Genomic DNA, 20,759 nt, shown 5'->3' on the forward strand with positions numbered 1-20,759 from the left:
ATTCCATTTCCAACACCACAACAATTCAGTCTAAGTACTGCCATTTTAAAACTATATGTAAATGTGTTGACTTGAACAAATTTATAAAAAAACCTGCAGACTTTTTAATTAGTTTAGTGAATATACATTTTATAGAAAACATATTTCTGAACTGCAAGCAGTAGAAAAAATAGTCTCTTTCTCTGGGTTTGTCTTTCATGGTTTTTCACATATTTTATGTGGTGAAGATAAATAGGTTAGCACCCTAATAAAGGTTATTTTAACCTTTGGCGATGCTTCTTTTTCAACCCTGTCTTTACATAAGACAAGAGAATTAGGAAAGAAAGCTGGGCATGGCTGCTAAAACCAAACAATGTTTCAAGCCAAAAAAAGTAGCAAGCATCATTTGATTTCCAGAGAAACATCGCAATGATTAATTGACCCCAAGAGATTTTATACACTTAAAAAAACTGGTTAATTACTAGAGTACATTCTTGTAGGAAAATTAGAGAACAGATACAGTTGTGTAGATGTCCATTTATAAGAAGTATGTATTGACAATTACTGGAAAAATTGTAACATTCTGTTAAGAAAAACATTCAAGAAAATTTTATTGGGGAATGTCTTATCCAAATGTTATGTCTCCAAAATATTTTATATGCAGTAATCTAACTGTTCTCTCAAATTCTAATATATTATCAGGATATGTAATCGTAATACACATATATATATGTAACTATGTGATTTCTCTAGATATGTATTACTAAAATTATGGAAATAATTTATTTCAGAATATATAAAAGTAAATAAATAATGAACATTTCAGGGACACTAAAAGTTTTCATTCGCAAAAAAGGTTGATTGTGTACATACATAATTAACTTTCCAAAAGTCTGAATCTTATTGTACTTCATGTCAGTCGTTCTTGACCTACATGACCCAAACTTTTCTAGAAATGCATTTTTGTCTTAAGCCTGACAAGTGTTCAGACCAAGCTCTGGGTCCTACATCTTATTTTTGAATACAAGAATAAACAATACAGATGGGTAAATGGTAACCTCAGCTTCAGAGGTTAGACATGGCTCAAGTAAGCATAAGAAATGTATGCTTCAGAAAAACTTTTGAGATATATACCCCCACCCACCTCAATAAACATCAGGCTCCTAGCACTGAATTCAGACCACCCCTCAAAAAGGCTCTCAGACCCCAGATGCAGTCTTTCCACATTAAAATGACAAGAATCTTTAGGTCTTTCCCTCTCTGACTCTGCCACATTACACAGACTTTAGCTGGTATGTCCCTAAAAGCCTTTTCCCAAGTTCTTGTACCTCTGTGAAAACAAACAAACAAACCTTTCAGGTGGCAATGAATCAAAAACCGCAGCAAACTAAACAGCCAAGAGACCACTCACCCTCAGCCCTTAAATACTGTACATTCAAAGAATATAGAATTTTAAAGGAATATAATCTGAAATGTTCTATCAAATTTGGGAAATCAATACTAAAAAGACAATAGAAAAGAAAGCTGTACTTCAGCTTGCATTAATTGTCAAAACGGAAGTCAGGCAGAAGCACAGGGTAATAAAAATAGACTAGTCTCAAGTTTATAAACATCTAACCTTTAATATGATTCAAAGTACTTGTCACATGAGACATTTGACTCAATTTCAAGACAATGTTTCCTTTTTGTTTAAAAGTCCTTATTTCACAAATAATAACAAAAAATGTTTGGAAGATAAAGAGCAAAGGACTCAGTTGTAAGCATATGCTTTTTGAAACTGATGATAAGAAATCTCTAATTACACTAAACCCACTTAATTGTAAAGAAGATATGTATTAATTATCTCTCAGCTTCACTTATACAGTCCTCCTTATATGCTCCTAGCAATAATTTTTTTATTTGAAATAAATTATGCACAAATGAATCTGCAAGTTGAAATTTGTTGATTCATAACTGTAGTCTTAACAACTTACTCTTTTGGAGCCTACACTGCTACTTTCTGGGAAATTCAAGAATTTTAGCAGCTGCTTCGTTGGGATGTTTTCCTATTATTAACCAGATGATGATTTTAACAGTATTTAGCATCTAGGATTCCTTAGCCCACTCCATTCAAGGACAAACTAGACATAAAGTTAAATAGATTTTAGCTAAATTCAGATTGCATTACAGGATATGGGTTGTTGGTTGGTTTTTTATTTTTTCCCCTTCTCTGTTGCCACTATTAGAAACTCAAGAATTGCATGGCAAAGAAAGTCCATTAGGGCCCTAGATCCTTTTCTGAGGTACTGGTTCCTAGACAGTCAGCCCTAGCCAACAGTGTTGCATGGGGTGACTCTAGCCCATATGTTGGACTTTGCAGTTGCTTTTGCTGAACTTCATGAGGCCAACCTGTTTAGTCTGTGCAGGCTGCTCTGAAGAACACCCTGGTTCTACAGCATACTGACCGCTGCTCCCAGTTTAGTATTATCTGCACACTTGCTGAGATTGCATTCTGTTCCATCACACAGGTTATTAATTCAAATATTAACTACTTTGGTCCCCCTACCATCCATTAATTACTGTCCCCAAGTTGGATTTTGCACCACAGAGCACAACTATTTGAGACTGGCAGTCCAGTTAATCTACCACCCTCTTGTCCAGCCCATATCTCAACAAATTTTTGAGAATAAGACTGCATGAGACTGTCAATGGCCTTGCTAAAATAAAGGCATTCAATATGCACTGCCCTCACGTTATTCATAGTGCCAGTCCTCTTGTGATATAAAGCAATAATCAGCCCTTGGTAAACCCATGTTGGCTGCTCTCAATCACCTTCTTTCATGGGTTTAGCAATGGCTTCTGAGAGGATTTGCTCCACAACCTTCCCAGGAACTGAGGTAAGGTTGATTGGCCTGTAGGTCTTTGAATTTTTCTTCTTGTCTTTCTTGAAGATGGGTGTGATGTCTGCCCTTTTTCAGACACCAGTAACCTCCTCTAGTTGTCATGATCTCTCAAAGATGACAGAGACTGACCTCAAAATTACATCAGTCAGCTTGATCAATCCTCTTGGATGCATCCCAGTTGTTCCATGGAACTTGTATATGTTCAGGTGAGTTAAGCTGTGCTCGGTTGTATAACAGCTGCTACGTTCTAAACTAAAATGACTTCAACCTCCAGGCAATGAGGCATGTATGGATTTAGTTGTGGAGGAGAAAGGAAGCTGAGATCTCACTTTCCTCTTTGGTTCCTCCAAAAGTACTGCTATTTTACTCAATTACAGTATTGGCTGTATCAATGGCCTCTTCTCACAGAGCACAGACAAGTCAGTTAGGACAGATCCTGAAATTTTTAAATAGACATTACTAAAAAAATCTTTTTTTCAGTGGAAATCAAGGTATGTGGACATGGTAAAAATCAAACATTTAACTAGATCTGTAACACAATCTATACCAACACTAAAATGTCAGTTTTAACATTATGCAAATTAAAGAACTTAGGGAAGATACGTTCAGTGATTTGTGATCCTTAGGCTCAGCCTTTAAGAGATTCCAGATGCAAATGTACTCCCTGAGAAGAACTGATGGCTCTCTTATTACTTCCATTTACAATGAGGCATTTGGCTTAGAATGGCTTTTCCTTTGAGGCTGCAGTAAAGAGTCTAAAACTCCACAGAACTAAGACTTTTTTACTTTTGTATATTTTTTTCATTGCTTGGCCTTTTTATTCAATTCCAATGCTTTACTTTGTCTTTAGAGGAATAAGACTAGGAAGTACAATTAATTACATCACTATACTTTGATATGTCATACACGCTAAATATAATTTAGAAAAATACTAAACCATTTGGCTAAATATCTTTAGTGTCATGCATCATTAGTGGGCTTAGAACTGAGATCTCACGGTGGAAGGTCAGCAAGCAGTCAGAACACATTCTGCATGAGCTGTAAAGCTGGAGCTTTAGCAACAGCCACAACTCCTAATAGCTGTTTGTGTTTACTTTACCAGATACTGACTGCAACAATCTACTTCCAAGTCCAGGATATCTATTAGATAACTAGAAAACAAGATTTCAGCTTTTTAAATAAGCCTCATTGCTGAAAGAGGGGACTTTATGTATCTGATGATGCCACAGACTGAGAATGGCATGCAATTCCTTAACATAGCAGCTGAAGAAGCATGATCATACTAAGACATTGTTGATACACACTTACTGAGAAGATTGTTCTTCCAACATGTTACTTAGGAGAGAGTTTTCCCCCTCCTTTTTAAAGAGGATGGATCTAAGAAAATTTCATCATACACTTTTTTGCTTTTCTACGACACTGTAACTTTGTCAGAAATTTGATGAAAAAAAGGATCATATTCTCTACAGTATACCATACAGAAAGGCTGGATACGGATCTGACATTTATAAGCAATTACAAGAGCTAGACATGTGTAAGTGTGTCAAGATACAAGAAACATTATGGAGACATTCTAATCCATAGGCTACACTTATTTCCTGGCACTAGCCAGAAAACAGACAGAAAACTGTCTGTGAAAGACTGATCTGAAATCAGACTCCACTGTCCATTGTCTCAAAGATTGGTATGAGTAGCTGAGTCTCCAGTCGGACCCTGACACTGTCACAAGCTCACACTCCCAAGCTCAAAGCCTGGGAGAAACCACATTATGAAGGATTATATTAAAACAAAACACATTGCATGTGTCTAGTTTTGACATGTGATAAGAACACTAAAATGAGTTGTAAAGAAATTCTAATTGCTGTTTACTTTTCAAGAGTTAGCACATATAACGTAGTTTTTCTTCTGTCTCCTCCCCTCTTCCCCCTGCACTCCCTCTAAAAAAGAAAACAAAAGAACCCCCAGAAAACAACAGAGAGAACTGCTACCTAGCTGCCACGGAAGGCAAGCAAAAAAAAAAAATAGGAATGGCTATGTGTCTGAGTGTGGATATGTAAAATGTGAAGGGAATGTGAAGGAAATGAAAGAAATTGTGACGGAAATAAATATGTGAAGGAAATAAATATGTGAAGGAAAGAAGTATGTGAAGGAAAGAAGTATGTGAAGGAAAGAAGTATGTGAAGGAAAGAAGTATGTGAAGGAAAGAAGTATGTGAAGGAAAGAAGTATGTGAAGGAAATATGTGAAGGAAATGTGAATGAAATGTGAATAAAACTCCTAGTCTATAATTTCAAAAAGACTGGGATTTTAAAATTCTACATAACAAAGCTCAGAAGCAGGAAAACACTTTGTCTCAGGGCAACAAATTTGTTCCCTTTGATGAAGAAAACAGTGACAGATTTCTTTTTAGCTTGGTTGCAACTTACAAAGTTACTTTCTCTTTTGAAAAGTGTGATGATTTAAAACCAAATTCAAAAAATGACGTTTTGAGAAATACAGTATTTATATTCTGTGCTATGTAACCACCATTACTGGTACTTACCGTGATGAGAATAAGACATATGTCCATATGCTGACTCAGTGTAGGAAAAAAATTATTCAGTAGTCATTGTTCTGAGTAAAAAATTGTCTTAAAACTGACCATATTCAACTGGTTCAGCTTTTCGTCACACTGGCAAGTTCAGCCATTTTGTATTTGGCTTTTACCATACTCACATTGAGAAAATAATGATTACACAGTAGAGAAAGTAAGAACTGTGTCAAGCAAATATGCTGTCAGATTTTGTCAACCAGAGGCTAAATGAGCTCTGCCTTGCAGATCATTTGCTACACGGATGGACCGCTGATGAAAGGATGCCTTAAGATCAGCCTTCTGGAGCATATAAGGTGGAATTCTCCGAAGTCCACATGAAAGACAGGAAAATATCACTAAATACCAGACTCATACTTTCTGCGACATATGTTGGCCAGATCTTTCATCTCATCTGGGATAGCCTTTGACACTGCACAATACAACAGACACAAAACACTACTGCCATCAATTGCTCCTGAATGTCTTCGGCAAGGTATGAGAGCTGATATGAATACAAGAAGATACCAGTATTCGTTCAGGTAAAAAGATTACTAATCCTGCTAATGTGAACAAGATAAAGGCCTTTCCTCCAGGTCAATCACATGCAATTCATTTTTCAAGTGATGTGGTGCCAAACTTCTGTTAAAATATACCACTGTTCATTGAGCATAAATGTAGTAAAAAGAGGAACTTTGGCAAGGAGTAGAGTTTTCTCTATGGTGCCAGCCTCACCTTCCACAGAGCACTGGGTACACTGAGTTTATAATTAATATATTAAACAGTAATTTAATGAAGACTGGTGCCTAATGACTTATTGAAATATTTGCAAATGGTTTAAATGGGTGCTTGCACACTAGTGATTTTGTGAGAACACTAAATAATACTGAATAAAACCATTATGACTGAAATATATGCAACACTGGTAAAAAAACCCAAACAATGACTACACTACAAAATATCAGATTATTACAAAGACCTTTGGAGAAAATTTAGTCCATTTCTACTGGTTTGCAATAAAGAAAGTTCTTTCTGTCATTTTCTCCCATTTCATTTACCCTATCCAAAGTGAATTCTGCAGTACAAAATGGTGTCTGCATATTTTTCGTTTCTTTCACACCCTAGCATATGGGATGTCTTAGACCCAGCAATATATACTCCTCCCTACATACTTGTTTGAGACACAACAGATAGGCACTGATATAATGTGTCATTATTTGGCTTTGCTTCAGCTATGAAATACTGGGGCCAGAAAGAAACACTGAGGACAGAAAGGAGGGAATAAGCAGTATAGACTGTTCTAAGCTTCTGCTGCATGTTTCTGCAGAAGGAGAAAGACCATGTGATTTCGTATTGCCCAGCTGCAGAGAACTAAACAGCTAAAGATGCATGGATCCAGGCAATCTAATACCAAGTAACCTAGTATGGAGGATGGCTAGTCTGGGACAGATAGAGCAGAGTGTAGGCCCATTTTAGTTAAGCCACAAACTTCCCACAATCAAACTCTTTAGTACAGACAAGATATATGCTTGGGGTGAAAAAAAAAAAAAAAATCAAAAAGTAAGACAAATATTGCAGGGTATAAGTCTAGTTACAGACATTAATCTGGAACACTGAAATGCTCACTCACTGAACAAAGTATATCTTTCATGGGCATATACATTGCAAATTTATCACATACACTGCCCTGTAGAAAACAGATGTTCTTACATTTCTCATCACAAGAAGATAAGGGCTTGAGTAACTTTTTTGACATTAGTCCCCAGTTCAGTATTTGAGCCAGTTGTGCAAATTAAAATGTCAACTCATGGGTCTCTTGTCATCACCTGAACCTAAACACTTTCTCTGAGAATTGCTCCTTAGACCTATCTTTTATTTCTTTCCTTATAAACTCAATATCAATTTGGAAAAAAAAAAAAAAACAAACCCCAAAAAAAAGCAAATCAGGAAGAGCTGTGTGGCAACATCAGAGGGTGATACAGTGCAAGCCTCTCTGAAATGAACTGGCCTTTTTCCCCATCTTCCTCACTTCTTCCTTTTCTCCCTGGCCTCAGGAGCACCTGCCCAAATGAGATTGCCTTCCTGACAGACAGATGAAATAAAACTGCCCTTGTAGTTTTCAGTTTAGTAATTAAAATAAAAAAATATCAAGACACATCACAGATTATTTGGGCCAAACAGAGTGAAACAAGAACGACTAAATTGAATTACAGCATATAAGACTCTGGCCTACTGACTGAATAATTCAAACCAGGATATTTTCCTTCTTTAATATACGAACAGATACTTCCTTCCTGTGTGAAGAAATAAATCCTTCAACTTTCTGCTTTTTATTATTTTAGAAAGAAGCCAGGGATCAGAGAACATCAACTAATGAGACTGTTCTTTTTTGTATATATATTTCAAATTAAAATGAAAAAAAAAAAAAAATCCTAAAATTTAAGCCAGATCTCTATGTTTACACAAACACATTTCCTGTCTACCAAATGATTCCTGGGACTCCTGCCTCAAACATTTTGCATGGTCTTATAAAAAGACAGTAATTCTGAAAAGTATGTTAAAATAGCTGCTTTGAAAGGTAGAAGAAAAAAAAAAATTACTCCAAGTCATCAAGTCATTGGTAATAATTTCATACAAACCCCAACAATGGCAAAAAAGGCTGATACTCAGATGACTGAAGACTGATCAACTGTAAACTGTACTGTTTGAGCTAACAATAGATTTGGTTTCATAACTCTGTGAGACCCATACAAACATGTGATCATAAACAGGATTTAATCCTGCCAGTAGCAGGGCTATCACATCAATCTCATTTGCAAAACTGCAGTGTAATATTGATAAATTGTTCTTGCAAAGATGCGGCAGCTGAATAAGCACATTCAGAGACAAGGGTTCATGAAAAAACCCTCAGTCATATCCTCTTAGGTCTCAAATGGCCAAATTGCCATCAGTTTTCTTTGCTTTACCTGAAACCATTAAAAAAAGAAAAAAAAAGGGCAGTCAGCAAATGGTGAACAATGAAAGAAAGCTGCGCTTCAGACAAATACATGGGTAAGTCATCAACAGCTGCCTTACCATGCTTACTGAGTTTCGAATTTCCCCTGTATACTGTGCCATTTGAGGCTATATGAGATAAAATTGGTTTAAAGACTCTTTTCCTTGCTTACTGAATGAAAATACTGATCCTGTAGACATTTTTTTTTCCATTTAATTATAGCTAAATTCATTTTTGAATGTGATGTTACTCCTCAAATTCCTTTGGAGCCTGCTTGTATTTCTTAGAATGGAAACTTCTGAGCCAGTTAAAATCTTTTGAAACCGAAAGAACATTATTAACTGCATAATTTGTAAAAATTACTAGAAATGATTCCTGGATTTTATGCATCACAGAGCTTCTAAGTGTGAGGGTTTTTTTTCCCAATTTAACTATATTTTGCTTCGTAATTTACTTTTGTATTCAGACTCATAGTCTTTTTAGCACTATACCTACAAGACAAAAGAAGAGCTAGCAAGCCTGCTTCATCTCTGGTTTTGGGGGAGTGTTTTTTATATTGGAATATCACAACACTGAAAAACTCAGCTATATTTTCAGATATATTATTGATCTCAGTCTATTATGAAAATGAACAAAATACATACTCAAATATTGTTGACATTATAATCTGTTACTAAAATACTAAAAAGCTAAACATTTTAGAACAAAAGTAGCTGTTTCCTTATTCTCACATGATTGTCCTTTAAGTGTAGAAATCTATGGGATTCAATGGTGGGTGTGACATTAACAGTAAGGCAACTACCAGAGCATCTCGAAGAGCAGGAAGCAATTAATCCATGACAAATACATTTAAATGAGCTATATATAACAAATGCTTCTTTATTTCTGGACATCCAACACATTAATTCTAGCTCTGGTAGTCCATTCATAGTCTATTATTTCCAACACCTACACAATTGCTTGATAATAATAATGTTTATTTTTTACATAAATTTTTTATGCTAATGATTGTGCTTACTTCAGAAAACGCGAAATCATCCACATTTATTTCTTCATAGTCATCCTCTACTTCATCGCTTTTAACAGCTGCAAGAGCACTGGCCAGTTTCTTTCGCAAAAGAAAACCCTTCCAAAATGCCTAAACAAAAAATTTAAAGCATGTTATACAAAGCCATAGATCAAACCCAAATCCAGATTCTCTATGTTATCCCATTAGGAAGATAAAACATCTTGGGCCTTGGTTTAATAGCTCAATGATCTGTTTTTTGAACTTTATGTGACATTTAAAACTACAAGACAAATTAAATGCCAGCATATGTCTAAAGCTTAGAGTACTCAAGAGGCTCTCCACAAGTAAGCAGAAAGGAATCCTGCAACTCCCTCAACTACAAACCTGGGTCAACTAATTAATTATTTGACAATTCCTTCAGGGACTATTATAAACTGAAAGGAAAGGCTACATAAGAAATAGCTGAGTGTCAACTTTCAAATTTCTGTGAATAAAAATACACTTGTACTAAATGTCTTATAGTTTACAAGTAGCAATTCTTAAAGACATCTTATGCAATTGACCTAGGTCAGTTACTCTTTCTTAACTGTCTAAGATCTTTACTTAAAAAAATATTACCAGTAGGCATAATCATACCTAAGAAAAAGGAGCACATTAGAATTAACTGCTAGAAAAAGAGGAAGGATGTGAGGAACACATGCCAAGCTTTAGAATCAGATCCAGAAGAACAATTCAGAGATCAAAATTACATAGATGAAATTAAGAAAATTAAATTCAGGACTGCAATTTTCCCCCAAATCAGTGTTTGACACTACTGAAGTTCAAGATGCCCTAAGCCTTTAAAGCACCATGCAAAAAAAATTTCACTTTGTTGAAAGATGTAGTGTAGTCCATATTTAATGGCTTTGCAATGAAGGCACTAAAATAGGAAGGTTAAATCTTATATTCTGTCTTAATGTTTAGCTTATTAATTTTTAGGAAATTATTGTCTAACTGCATAGGACATTGAAAATGACACTGGTTTTAGACACACAATTCCTGACTATTATAAAAAAAAGATTAAATGTATTAGAATTCCTTTCTTACCATTTCATTATTCCTATTTTCCTACAGATCTTCATAACCATCCTGATAAAATATCCTTATGTTACTGAGCGATCACATGAAAAATATATTTAATACAACAAATACAATTAGTTTTTACAAATGCAAACGAGAAAAGGAATCCTAATAGTATATGCAGAAGGATAACCTGTAAGGCAGCTGTTAACAACGATCTATGAAAACAACAGGTTAGTGCTCATTCACGATCAAAAAGAAAAATTACATATTAGTTTTTAAGAAAGAAGATGAAAACTGCCTTATAGAACAAATCCATGATATATCTTCCTATGGAATTCAGTTCTAGTCACTTTAAAAAAGGTTATAATAGAATGAGGTAAAGGTTCATAGAGAGACAAAAAGATTAAAAGTACAGAGTAACATAAAAGGAGAATAAATGGACTAAACTTTTATTTACAAATGAACAAACGTAAGAATGGATATGAAGAGATTTAAAAACCCATAAAATACACAGAAGATAAAGAGTGAAAGAGTATTTTCATACTAACGTATGGAATTCTGAGGTCTGAAATGAAAGGCAGGACATTTTAATCACTATATGAATTTGTGAAACTCTTCACTTTAATATGTAATAGAATTCAAATATATAACTAAGTTTAAAAGTTTATAAAGTTTATGGAGATCAATTAATATACTAGCTAAGCATTATACTCCAGAAAAAAATTTTAGCTCAACTTCCCAGATAACTGGCTGCTGTAATATGATTCTGTACTTGTCCTGTTTCTTAGTACGCACATTTACTAAACATTTGCTACTGCCAATTTGTTGCATAGATACTAATGAATTACTTGGATTTTCAGTTTGAAAATGGAACTTGGAAACCTAAATTACTTTGGCACTGTTGACATTTTCATAGAAGACCTACAACTAGAATGTTTTTAAGATAACTTGAAATCTGGAATCAATACAGGGTCCGTTTCTTTAAAAATGCAGAAAACCCCATGAACCCTGACAACTCTGCAGGCAAGTAAACTGGTTAGCAAACTAAAGAGTCAAGGCATGGACTTCAATTCTTCCACATAGTAACCCATTCTGTTTAACTGTTAGCTCAGTATCTACCATAGGACAGCCTATGCCATGGTCTGTTCCCAATGTCACTATAGATGGGGCAATCCTGGGTTCTGAAGATGGGGAGAGAGGGAAAGTGATGGATTAGTAAAATAGAAGAGATGGGAAGAATAGTTAGTTGTATGGCTATCATAAATGATGTACCAGTTACAGAGCATCTGTCAGTTTAATAGCATACACATACCTCAGTAAGAACATGGGCACAGTATATCTTAAGCAAAACATGAGAATTAAATCAAGCAAAACTAATTCAGGTAAATAGTGAAAAAGGGGAAATATTTTAATGCTTCTATTAAACTTTTTGCAAAGAAGGCTCTCTTTTAGAAACATTAAGTGGATGATAAAATAAAACAAATGTTTAATTATGAAACTATTCATCTTTCACTAATAAAATCTTAAACAAAAATAGAAGATGACAAGTACACAAAACTAGTAAGGTTTTTTCCTTATGAAATTTGCAAAGTAAAGAGAATACCATAACCCAACCTGGATTAGTGTGGCAGCTTCATGCTTCTGTCTCAAAGACTTTATAAACTGATGATTCTCTGGTTTTGTGCAGTCAGTTTTCCTCCTGGCATGGTACTGCCGCCAAAAAGACTGGATCACCGATGCTGCCATATGTAGCCTCAGAGAGATATAAATACTTTTATGAATGACATAGCCTCACCAGTATATTGAATTAGCATAGCTGTCCAGTTATAACCATGAAACACAGTACTATGTGTTGAGACAAATGGAAGGCACTGCTATTAGACTGTTGAGAAATTACAATGCAGATGTGACATGTATGTTCAGAAACACTGGAGGATATTCACATCACATAACTTTGGACGTTTTTAATCCAATGATATAAGTGGACTAATCCCCACTAGGCTCTGTTCCCTGTATATTCACTGGAGAGGAAGAATCTCCTAAAATGAAGGGGTTTAACAATGACTGAATAAATTATTGGAGGGGTCCACTTATGACCACTGCCCAAAATGAAAAAAAAAAAGATAACTAAAGGGAGCTAAATGCTGAAAACTGCATGAGACAAATATCTCCAATGGAGTAAACAGGAAAAACAGAAAGTTCAATCTCATTTTTTGCCTACTTATACCCTTCACTTTACTGACCACTGCTTATATGTGTACATTTCCTAATTTGCTCATTGATTAACAAGCACTGATTACATGCTATTTATATTTGTTCTATTTACTACATACAAATATCTTACTATATATTTGAATGATTGAGCTTTATAAATATATGTTCAATTAATTTGTACTGATAGAGAAAAAGTTTAATGGCAGCTCTGCATTATGACTTGGAATCCTTTTCTCTGTAAAATTCTCATTTCATTTGTATGGTGGGTTTGAGGAAAGAAACATAAATTTCCTCCAGTCTTTACATATTACTTTCCCTGTGCAGTGCATCTATAGTACACACATAGAGGTGTACTTTTCAGAAAACAAAAGCACACTTCAGGGGTTAAGCCAGAATTTTAAAATATGCTTATTAATTTTGCCAACCCCAAACATGATTTATTTATGAGCTTTGCGTCTATAAAAAGCAGTAGCTGAGTTAAAAACCAACCACCCAGTGGTTTGCATCCTGCATTGAAGGCTGCATGAAGACCTCATAGCAGCCTTCCAAGATGTGAAAGGGGGCTACAAGGATGCCAGAGAGGGGGCTCTTCATCAAGGACTATAGCAATAGGATAAGGGGTAATCGGTTCAAATTTAAACAGGGGAAGTTCAGGTTAGATATAAGGAAGAAGTTCTTTACTATGAGGGCACAGTGGGGCACTGGAACAGGTTGCCCAAAGAAGTGGAAAATGCTTCATGCCTGGCAGTGTTCAAGCCCAGGTTGGACAGAGCCTTGGGCAACATGGTGAGGCATCCTGGCCTATGGCAGGGGATTTGGAACTAGATGATCTTAAGGTCCTTTCCAACCCTAACTATTCTATGACTCTACTATTGAAGAGAACTGTTCAACAACTGACTAACAGAATGCATTTAAAATATTAACTAAAAACTCTAAATGAACTATTTCAAAAAGATTTTTCTGAAGCATACATATTCCATAATAGGCTAGTGTACTCTTACTTTCAACTTCCTGAGAGGCAATGATTACTTCTATGGTCTTCCTGAATAATAAATGTTATGACAAATTATTAGTGTCTTAAGTACCTACTAAGCACTACTGCCCATTTACTGTAGGTCTAAGCAGCACAAAGAAGCATACCTTTCATGCTTGTTCTTTATAGCATTCTCAAAACATGTATTTTCAAAATGGAGTTATTAGGGAACCATAACTGAATTTTTGTACATTTAGAGCTAAAATTTCAGATTCTGTTTTCCCTGACCATAAATCCAGAACCATACTAACCAGCAGCAAACACATTCCAAAGATAAAATAAACCAGTCTGTTTCATACAGAATATTTGGGGGCACAGAACAAGTTGAACTGGCCTCTCACCCCTGCCTTTAAGAAGCAGGTTGAAGCATGTTGGAGGAGTACCACGGGCAGGGCAGGCTGTTAGCTCTTCAGTCATCACAACAGCAGGAGATTGGCCTAAGGTCAAGGGAGTAGGATAGTAGACCTAAGCAACTTTTCCCTCTTGCCTTCTAAACTATACTGACAGTAAACTCTACACAAATGAATCTTGAATGTCTAATGAACAGTATAGCAAAAAAGCCTTACACTTTGTTAACTGACCCAACATTTCTACAAACCGTCCAGCATTTTCATCTCTAATATTGTATATGTTGTTGAATTGGTGTCATAAATTTATCGCAAAAAAGAAGAAAAAAAGTAGGAGATCAAGTGGAAGCTTTCAAATTCTCTTGTTAGAAAGTATTTAAAAATTATCTTAAGTACATATATATCTATATTCTAATATATCAACTGACAGAATACCACAAAGGATTGTTATGATATGGAATTCTAATGTACATCTCCTTAAAATAACTCTTCACTGTCTAATAATTGTAAAAATATTGTTTTCTTACTACAAGTTCTGTGCCTCTGTTTTGAACAAGAAATCCTCACTCCTATTGCCTATCCAGTTAATCTATTTGAAAGCAGTCTGACATCTCTCTTACCTTTCTGTATCATTCTCAAAATGCTGAAGATCTTTTCCCACATTACTTACTACTATCACTGACTGTTGCAACATGAGTTTGGCTGACATGTTATTGTTGCCTTTGCTCTCCCCACTGTAATTAATACAAGATTCAGTGCTTGTCTGCTTCACTTTCTGATATTCTTTATTTTCCTTTCGGTGCACAGGTACGGAGGAGTTAATGAATGTGGCCTGAGTACAGCCAGTAGCTATCCATCTTTTGGAAGGATCCAACAAGACCTGTTTATTTTCTGTCGCACCCATGATAAAGAGGTTATTTTCCTGTAGGCAGCCAGTAGATGTTTGCTTTAGATGATTTTGCAGTGCTTCTGGTCCATCTCTGTCAGTAATGTTTAGTTCACCATACTCATGTGCATATCGATGTTTAATGCTAAGTTTCATCAACTGATTAAAATACCAGCATTGTCCTTGTACAGAATTGATAGAAGAGGCAATTCTATAAAAAAAAAAAAAAAAAGACAAAAATGTCCTTACATGCTTCAGAATGTAAGAATGATTTTTTTAAAATGTATTCCCTCTATTGCTTTCTAAACTACCTTGTATTTTAAAGTATCCTTATATGTTTCCATATCCTTACAGTGAACAATAATTACTCTGATTGAAAACCATTTTTAGCATTTATAAATCCTATTTTCTTTTTTTTTTTTTTTTTTTGGCAGTTTTTACAATACAGGCATATATTAGATTGCTTATTTTACTCTGACTTTTTTTTTTTTTTAAAAAGGTTTCAGTCTGTTTGAAACAGACACCAGGGCACGCATTTCACTATTAATTTTACATGTGGCTAGAGGCATATGAAGCTAAAAATTTTAGAGGATTTGAGATAATTTTGTTATACATGCTGTAATAGCCTTAATAATCCAATTTTATCTGGAAACTATGACAGCTAATATAAAAATAACAGTAATTCTACAATTTAGATTAGAACTACATCAACAAAACCCAAACTTAGACTCAAACCAACAAACCACAATGCCAGAGAGAATTTGGAAAAAAAAAAAAAAAAGCTTCTTGGTATAGATATTTTTATCAGTGTAAGGGAAGGAACTAGACTGAAGCAGCATTGATCTACAAAGTCTACCTCATTAATTTTTTGGGCTACACCATCTAAATGACAATGATGAATAAAAGCAAATATGAAGAAATTGTTAGAGATTCATAAGGCTGTATTAGGACAGTGTTTGTCCCTTGTATTAGGTAGGAGGTACCTTTGGAATCATGAAATTTTTTCCTTTGATAATAAAGATAAATGCAGAGATCTTAATCTGGCACTATTTTCAGAGGACCATAAAGTCAATTCTAAGTCAGCAATCCAAGAGAAAAAATAGAAATAAGATCAATTCTCGGGAATCTGGAAAAATAAGGTCCTAAGATCATAGTCTGAATAACAATTTGCTTTCCTGTTCATCATTCTTGAAAGGTGAAGCTTTTATAAGGTTTTATTGTGAAAAGATTCTTAACCTATACAACTATTTCCTCTAATGAAGTTCAACTAATAATTTTTCAGATTTTTAAGAACATATAGAATCAGATCTTACAAGACTAAAAAACATTCGACACCTTCTTTTCCTGGTGCAACTTCAGTGCTACTGGACAAAATATGAGAAGCTAAATTGGAAGCCAAATCCCCACAGCCTAATTACACAACTCACTGTGCATTAGCTGTACATTTGATTACCTATCACACAATATTACTCCTACTCCTGTTAATTCCACAAATATGACAATTCTTAAAAAATTGCATACATTCATACAATGCATACATTCACTTAAGGATCTAATAAATTCTACATGTCTCCAACTGCACCGTAAGAATAGTAATTTCTTCAACATGAAATATGTAAAGCATTAGTTTAATGCTTTAAATTAGTTAAAGTATTTCAAAAATTAAATTTGGTATATCATTACCAAACTTCTACAAAAAATACTACGGTGAGAATGCAAAAAAAAAAAAAAAAAAAGAATATAATTAATTTCCACCTTTTCTTTATTTGTTTTTTTTTTATTTGTTTATTTGAGGATTAAAATATTGCCTGAAAAAAACCCAGAATGTATTATATATTGAGCTAAATAAAATTCTGTATGAAAAACATATCCTGAGTATACTTGCTTATTCTGAAGAAAACAGGAAAAAAAAAAGAAAAACAAAACACCATAACAGTGAACAGAAAAGGATACTTGCGCATCCTCTCCTTTGACAGATGCAGGGCCATGCCAAGAAGCTGTTTCACCCTTCCAGTGGCTATGAATGTGGGAAGCAGAAATGGAAGGGAAGACTGAAGGCAATTGAAAATTCAGGCAGGGAGGAGTAACTGTATGGTTACCGGAGAACCTGTGTTATTTTTTTCACAAAGGTTGCTTTTGAGCAGCTTTTCCAAGCAGCAGTTGCAAAATAGTCTTGTCGCTGTGGGCATGCATCCTATTTCCCAGCTGACACATACCCTGGCAATCCACAACTGTACTCTGATTTCTCAGGATTTTTAGGCTGCTCCCCATATACGAGTGGCTTTCTTTTAAGGCAGTCAGACCAGCCTTAGTATCAAGAAACTACAAAGGAAGCTGTAGTGACATCTCAGAGAACTATAAGCAACGAAGGGGCTTGGTAACTGTACTTGGGATTTCCCTGCAAAAGTGAAGCTCCAAAACACAGACAACAAATATTAAGATAGGATGCAAGTGCTAGGTAGCAATCAGCTTGGTGGTTCCCTCAGGTGAACAGGGAATTCAGGCAGCTCTGGAGAAAAAAAGATCTGTTCAATAGGCTTAGGGTAGAGCTATCCTATTAATGCGCTGCAGCTTTCTCAGTGTCTCAGAAGGACTGCATTCTTGATACGAGAGACATGTTTCTGAAGACTGTTTATTCAAACCACAGAGAGGAAGCTGCTATAATGGAAAATATGCATGACTGATTTACTTCTTTAATGGAAAAAAAAAAAAAACAACTCACATGTGAGGAAAGAGAGAAGACAAAGTAAAAAATACTACAGTATTGAGATTTTTGATACCACACTATTTCCTTTCCAATTAATGTTAATTGGTTGTTTGCCTTTCAGACCTCTTTTGGCATAGTAGGTCAAGGGGTCTGGTCACAATAACTCTTCTGGAATTGCTTGTTGGTTAAGCTACAACCAAGGTTTTAAGCATAAACTGGCATCTTGACAAAACAAGAAATGAGATTATCCTGATAGAAGTGTCAGTATCCATCCAGTCTTGCTATAGCAAAATTTTTAGGTCTTGCAGCTTTGACCAGCACATTCCCTCACATTCAATGGCTACACGCAGCTTCATTTTGATCTTAACAAAATAAAAGTAATTTAGGTATGTAAACTACTGTATGTAAATTTCAGCACAACCACAAAAGATGCACTGCTTTTGCAGTGGTGGAAAGGGTTGACAAGTCAGAAGACAAAGGGATGTGTCTTTCATAGCAATGTACAAATGTGTTACAATAGTGGCCCTGATAATACCTAAAGACGAAGACATTACTTTTGAAAACAAATGCTAAGAGCAGAAAGCTACCTGCAGCTTTCTTACCAAAAAGATACCTCTCAACTTGTGCTAGGAATTTGCAAGGACTTTGAGTAAAGATAAAAGCATTAGAATCAGATTCTAATCTGTTTGGAAATTCAAGGCAGGCATTTATTAATGACTGCTACAACTTCAATCCTAACATCAATCCAGCAGAGTGTCCATCGCTGTTGGCTTGATTAATATAGACCAAACCCTGCTCAGCTTCACATGCAGTATTTGGGGAATGAAAAGTAAAGGTGGGGAGGAGCAAACCCCCACTGACACCATCTAGAACGTGTAAGGAGCCATGCACAAGCTGACCTAACAGATATGGAAACGGACAAGTAACTCCTCCTTAGAGGCCTTCCAGTGGAGCTTAAATCAGCCAAAATTTTGCCACTTACAAAGTTTTAAGGTAACTGTGGAAGCTTGCTTACAGAGCTGACACATTTTGTATAGAATTTCCTACTGCAATTGCATCTGCAATTGCTGCCAGCTTATTCCAAAAGCATTGTTTTGTCAGACTAAGTGAAATTTATATGGAAAAGAAGCAGAACAAACCTCTTAGAGGCAAAATGGATAGAGGACAAACAAACCCGTTCTAGTCAGCAATGGCAATATTTTTCTGGCCACTATAGCTAAATCATAAATAATATTCTACTCCTTTTTGCGCTAGTTCATGTGCCCGTTAAATTTTTGCTTCATGTCATGTGTTTCCTTTTGCAGCTCTTCTGTGATTTCCATAATTCTAATAAATAGTACACTCCAATTTTAACTGAGGTTTTGTTCCTAATAGTTCCTAATAGTGTGGTAAAATCTAACTTGTCTTTGGCGAAACTTCTATAAGCATCATCACTGATGTTCACTTGTGGGTTACAAAAGTCCCTTGCAAATACATGAAAGAGGGCACTGTTTATAGACTCTATCCTGCAATACCATTTATGAAATTCCTATCATTTTCACTGTATTATACATACAGTATTTATAAACTTTAAGTTCCACTAACCAGACATCTGCATAGTTGATGACTGAAAACAAATTACTGCAGCTAAGGCATCATATAATTTTTTCATACAATGACTCACTACTAGACATCTAAAGATTATGTGACAGAAAGCATTTATTAGAATAGAGAAGTTTAATTTTACAATATGTTTCATTTTTAAGCATGGCCAGAACAGTGAAGTTTCAGGCAGAAACAGCACAGACAATTTAATTGGGCAGCAGTGGTTTATGAACCATGGATTAGGGAAGCAAGCAGTGATTACTTTTGGCAGCTTACATATTTGAGGTCACACCTACAGGGGCTCATAACTTAGCAAGATGTGAAACAGAGAAGTTTGCTCTATTGTTGGCCTGTTGTTTAGCAACGTCACATTAATTCAGTTGAAGTATTGCAGTATGTAAATATAATAGCTATGCTGTGAAGGCTTATATACAAAGAAGTTGTTTAGAGTTCCTTTTATGAACTGCAGTTTTTTCAATGGTTTTCAAATCATCCATAAATCATACTTTTAATCAAAATAAAACATAGTGGGCTTTAACACATAAGAAATTAACTTTAAGACTAGATTTGATACAAGACGCTTCAACCATGCCACAGTTACCAATTTAAAGGATTGTGAATGAATTCTCAAAACCTTAAAAACCCCACAACTCTCCTTCCCTTCACCACCTCCCCCCAAACCATACATTCAAGAAAGAAGAGACATTTACATCATTCTTTCTTCTGACTATTGTTCTTCTCAAACATCTGAAAGCTCTTTCAAGCAAAACTTACACTGAATCAGAAAAATTCTCAATTGAAGGAACTTCAGGAGATCTCAAATCTAACCTCCTGCTTCTCTGAGATCAGACCAGGTTGCTCAGAGCTTTATCCAAGGGGCAATGCACCAAACTTGTTCCAATTTATCAATGTCTTTTATGTACTGGTGACCCAAAATACAGAGCACAGTATTCCAGCTGCGAGCTAATAAGGGCTGAAGAAAAAGAAATAACTTTTCTCAACCTACTGGCTATGCTTCTGTAGATACAACCCATCAGGATGTTCTTAACTTTCCTTGGTGCCAGGGCACACTGCTGACTCACATTCAGTTTGTTATCTACCCAGATCCAAACATCCTTTTCAGCAGAGACCTTTCTCAGTCAGTCCCAGCATGTACTGTTCCAAAGAGACTCCTTTCAAGGTAAAGAACTTTGCATTTGTCCATGTTGAATTCACAAGGCTCCTGCTGGCCTACCTCTCCAGCTTGCCTAGGTTCTTCTGAACAACAGCCCTGCCCTCAGGCATGTAAACTGTTTCTTCCAAATTGCTGTCATCTGCAAGCACAGTTAAGTGTGCACTCTATCTCCTGCTCCAAGTCTTTGATAACGATGTCAGACGGACATGTCAGCTTCCATAAAGCAGCATGAGCCATTCCATTAACTATTAGTCGTTAATGGATGGTCTGAGCCTGACTACCCAACAAATTTCTTACCTTTGTAGCTGTCCATTCATGG

At 35.5% G+C, this 20,759-nt stretch overlaps 1 protein-coding gene across 1 annotated transcript in view; it reads right to left on the minus strand.

The window, feature by feature from the left end:
• Positions 1–20,759, minus strand: part of LRRIQ1 (leucine rich repeats and IQ motif containing 1) — a gene marked incomplete at both ends in the record, with an annotated part of 116,888 nt that overhangs the window by 58,651 nt on the left and 37,478 nt on the right. Inside the window, 3 exons of the mRNA XM_080610104.1 lie at positions 9,443–9,562; positions 12,110–12,248; positions 14,710–15,186. Of these exons, the coding sequence (XP_080466230.1) occupies positions 9,443–9,562; positions 12,110–12,248; positions 14,710–15,186 (736 nt within the window). The remainder of the gene's footprint in view (positions 1–9,442; positions 9,563–12,109; positions 12,249–14,709; positions 15,187–20,759) is intronic.

Source organism: Psittacula echo (genome assembly GCF_963264785.1).
Source record: "Psittacula echo genome assembly, chromosome: 1".
NCBI classification, from domain to species: Eukaryota; Metazoa; Chordata; class Aves; order Psittaciformes; family Psittacidae; genus Psittacula; species Psittacula echo.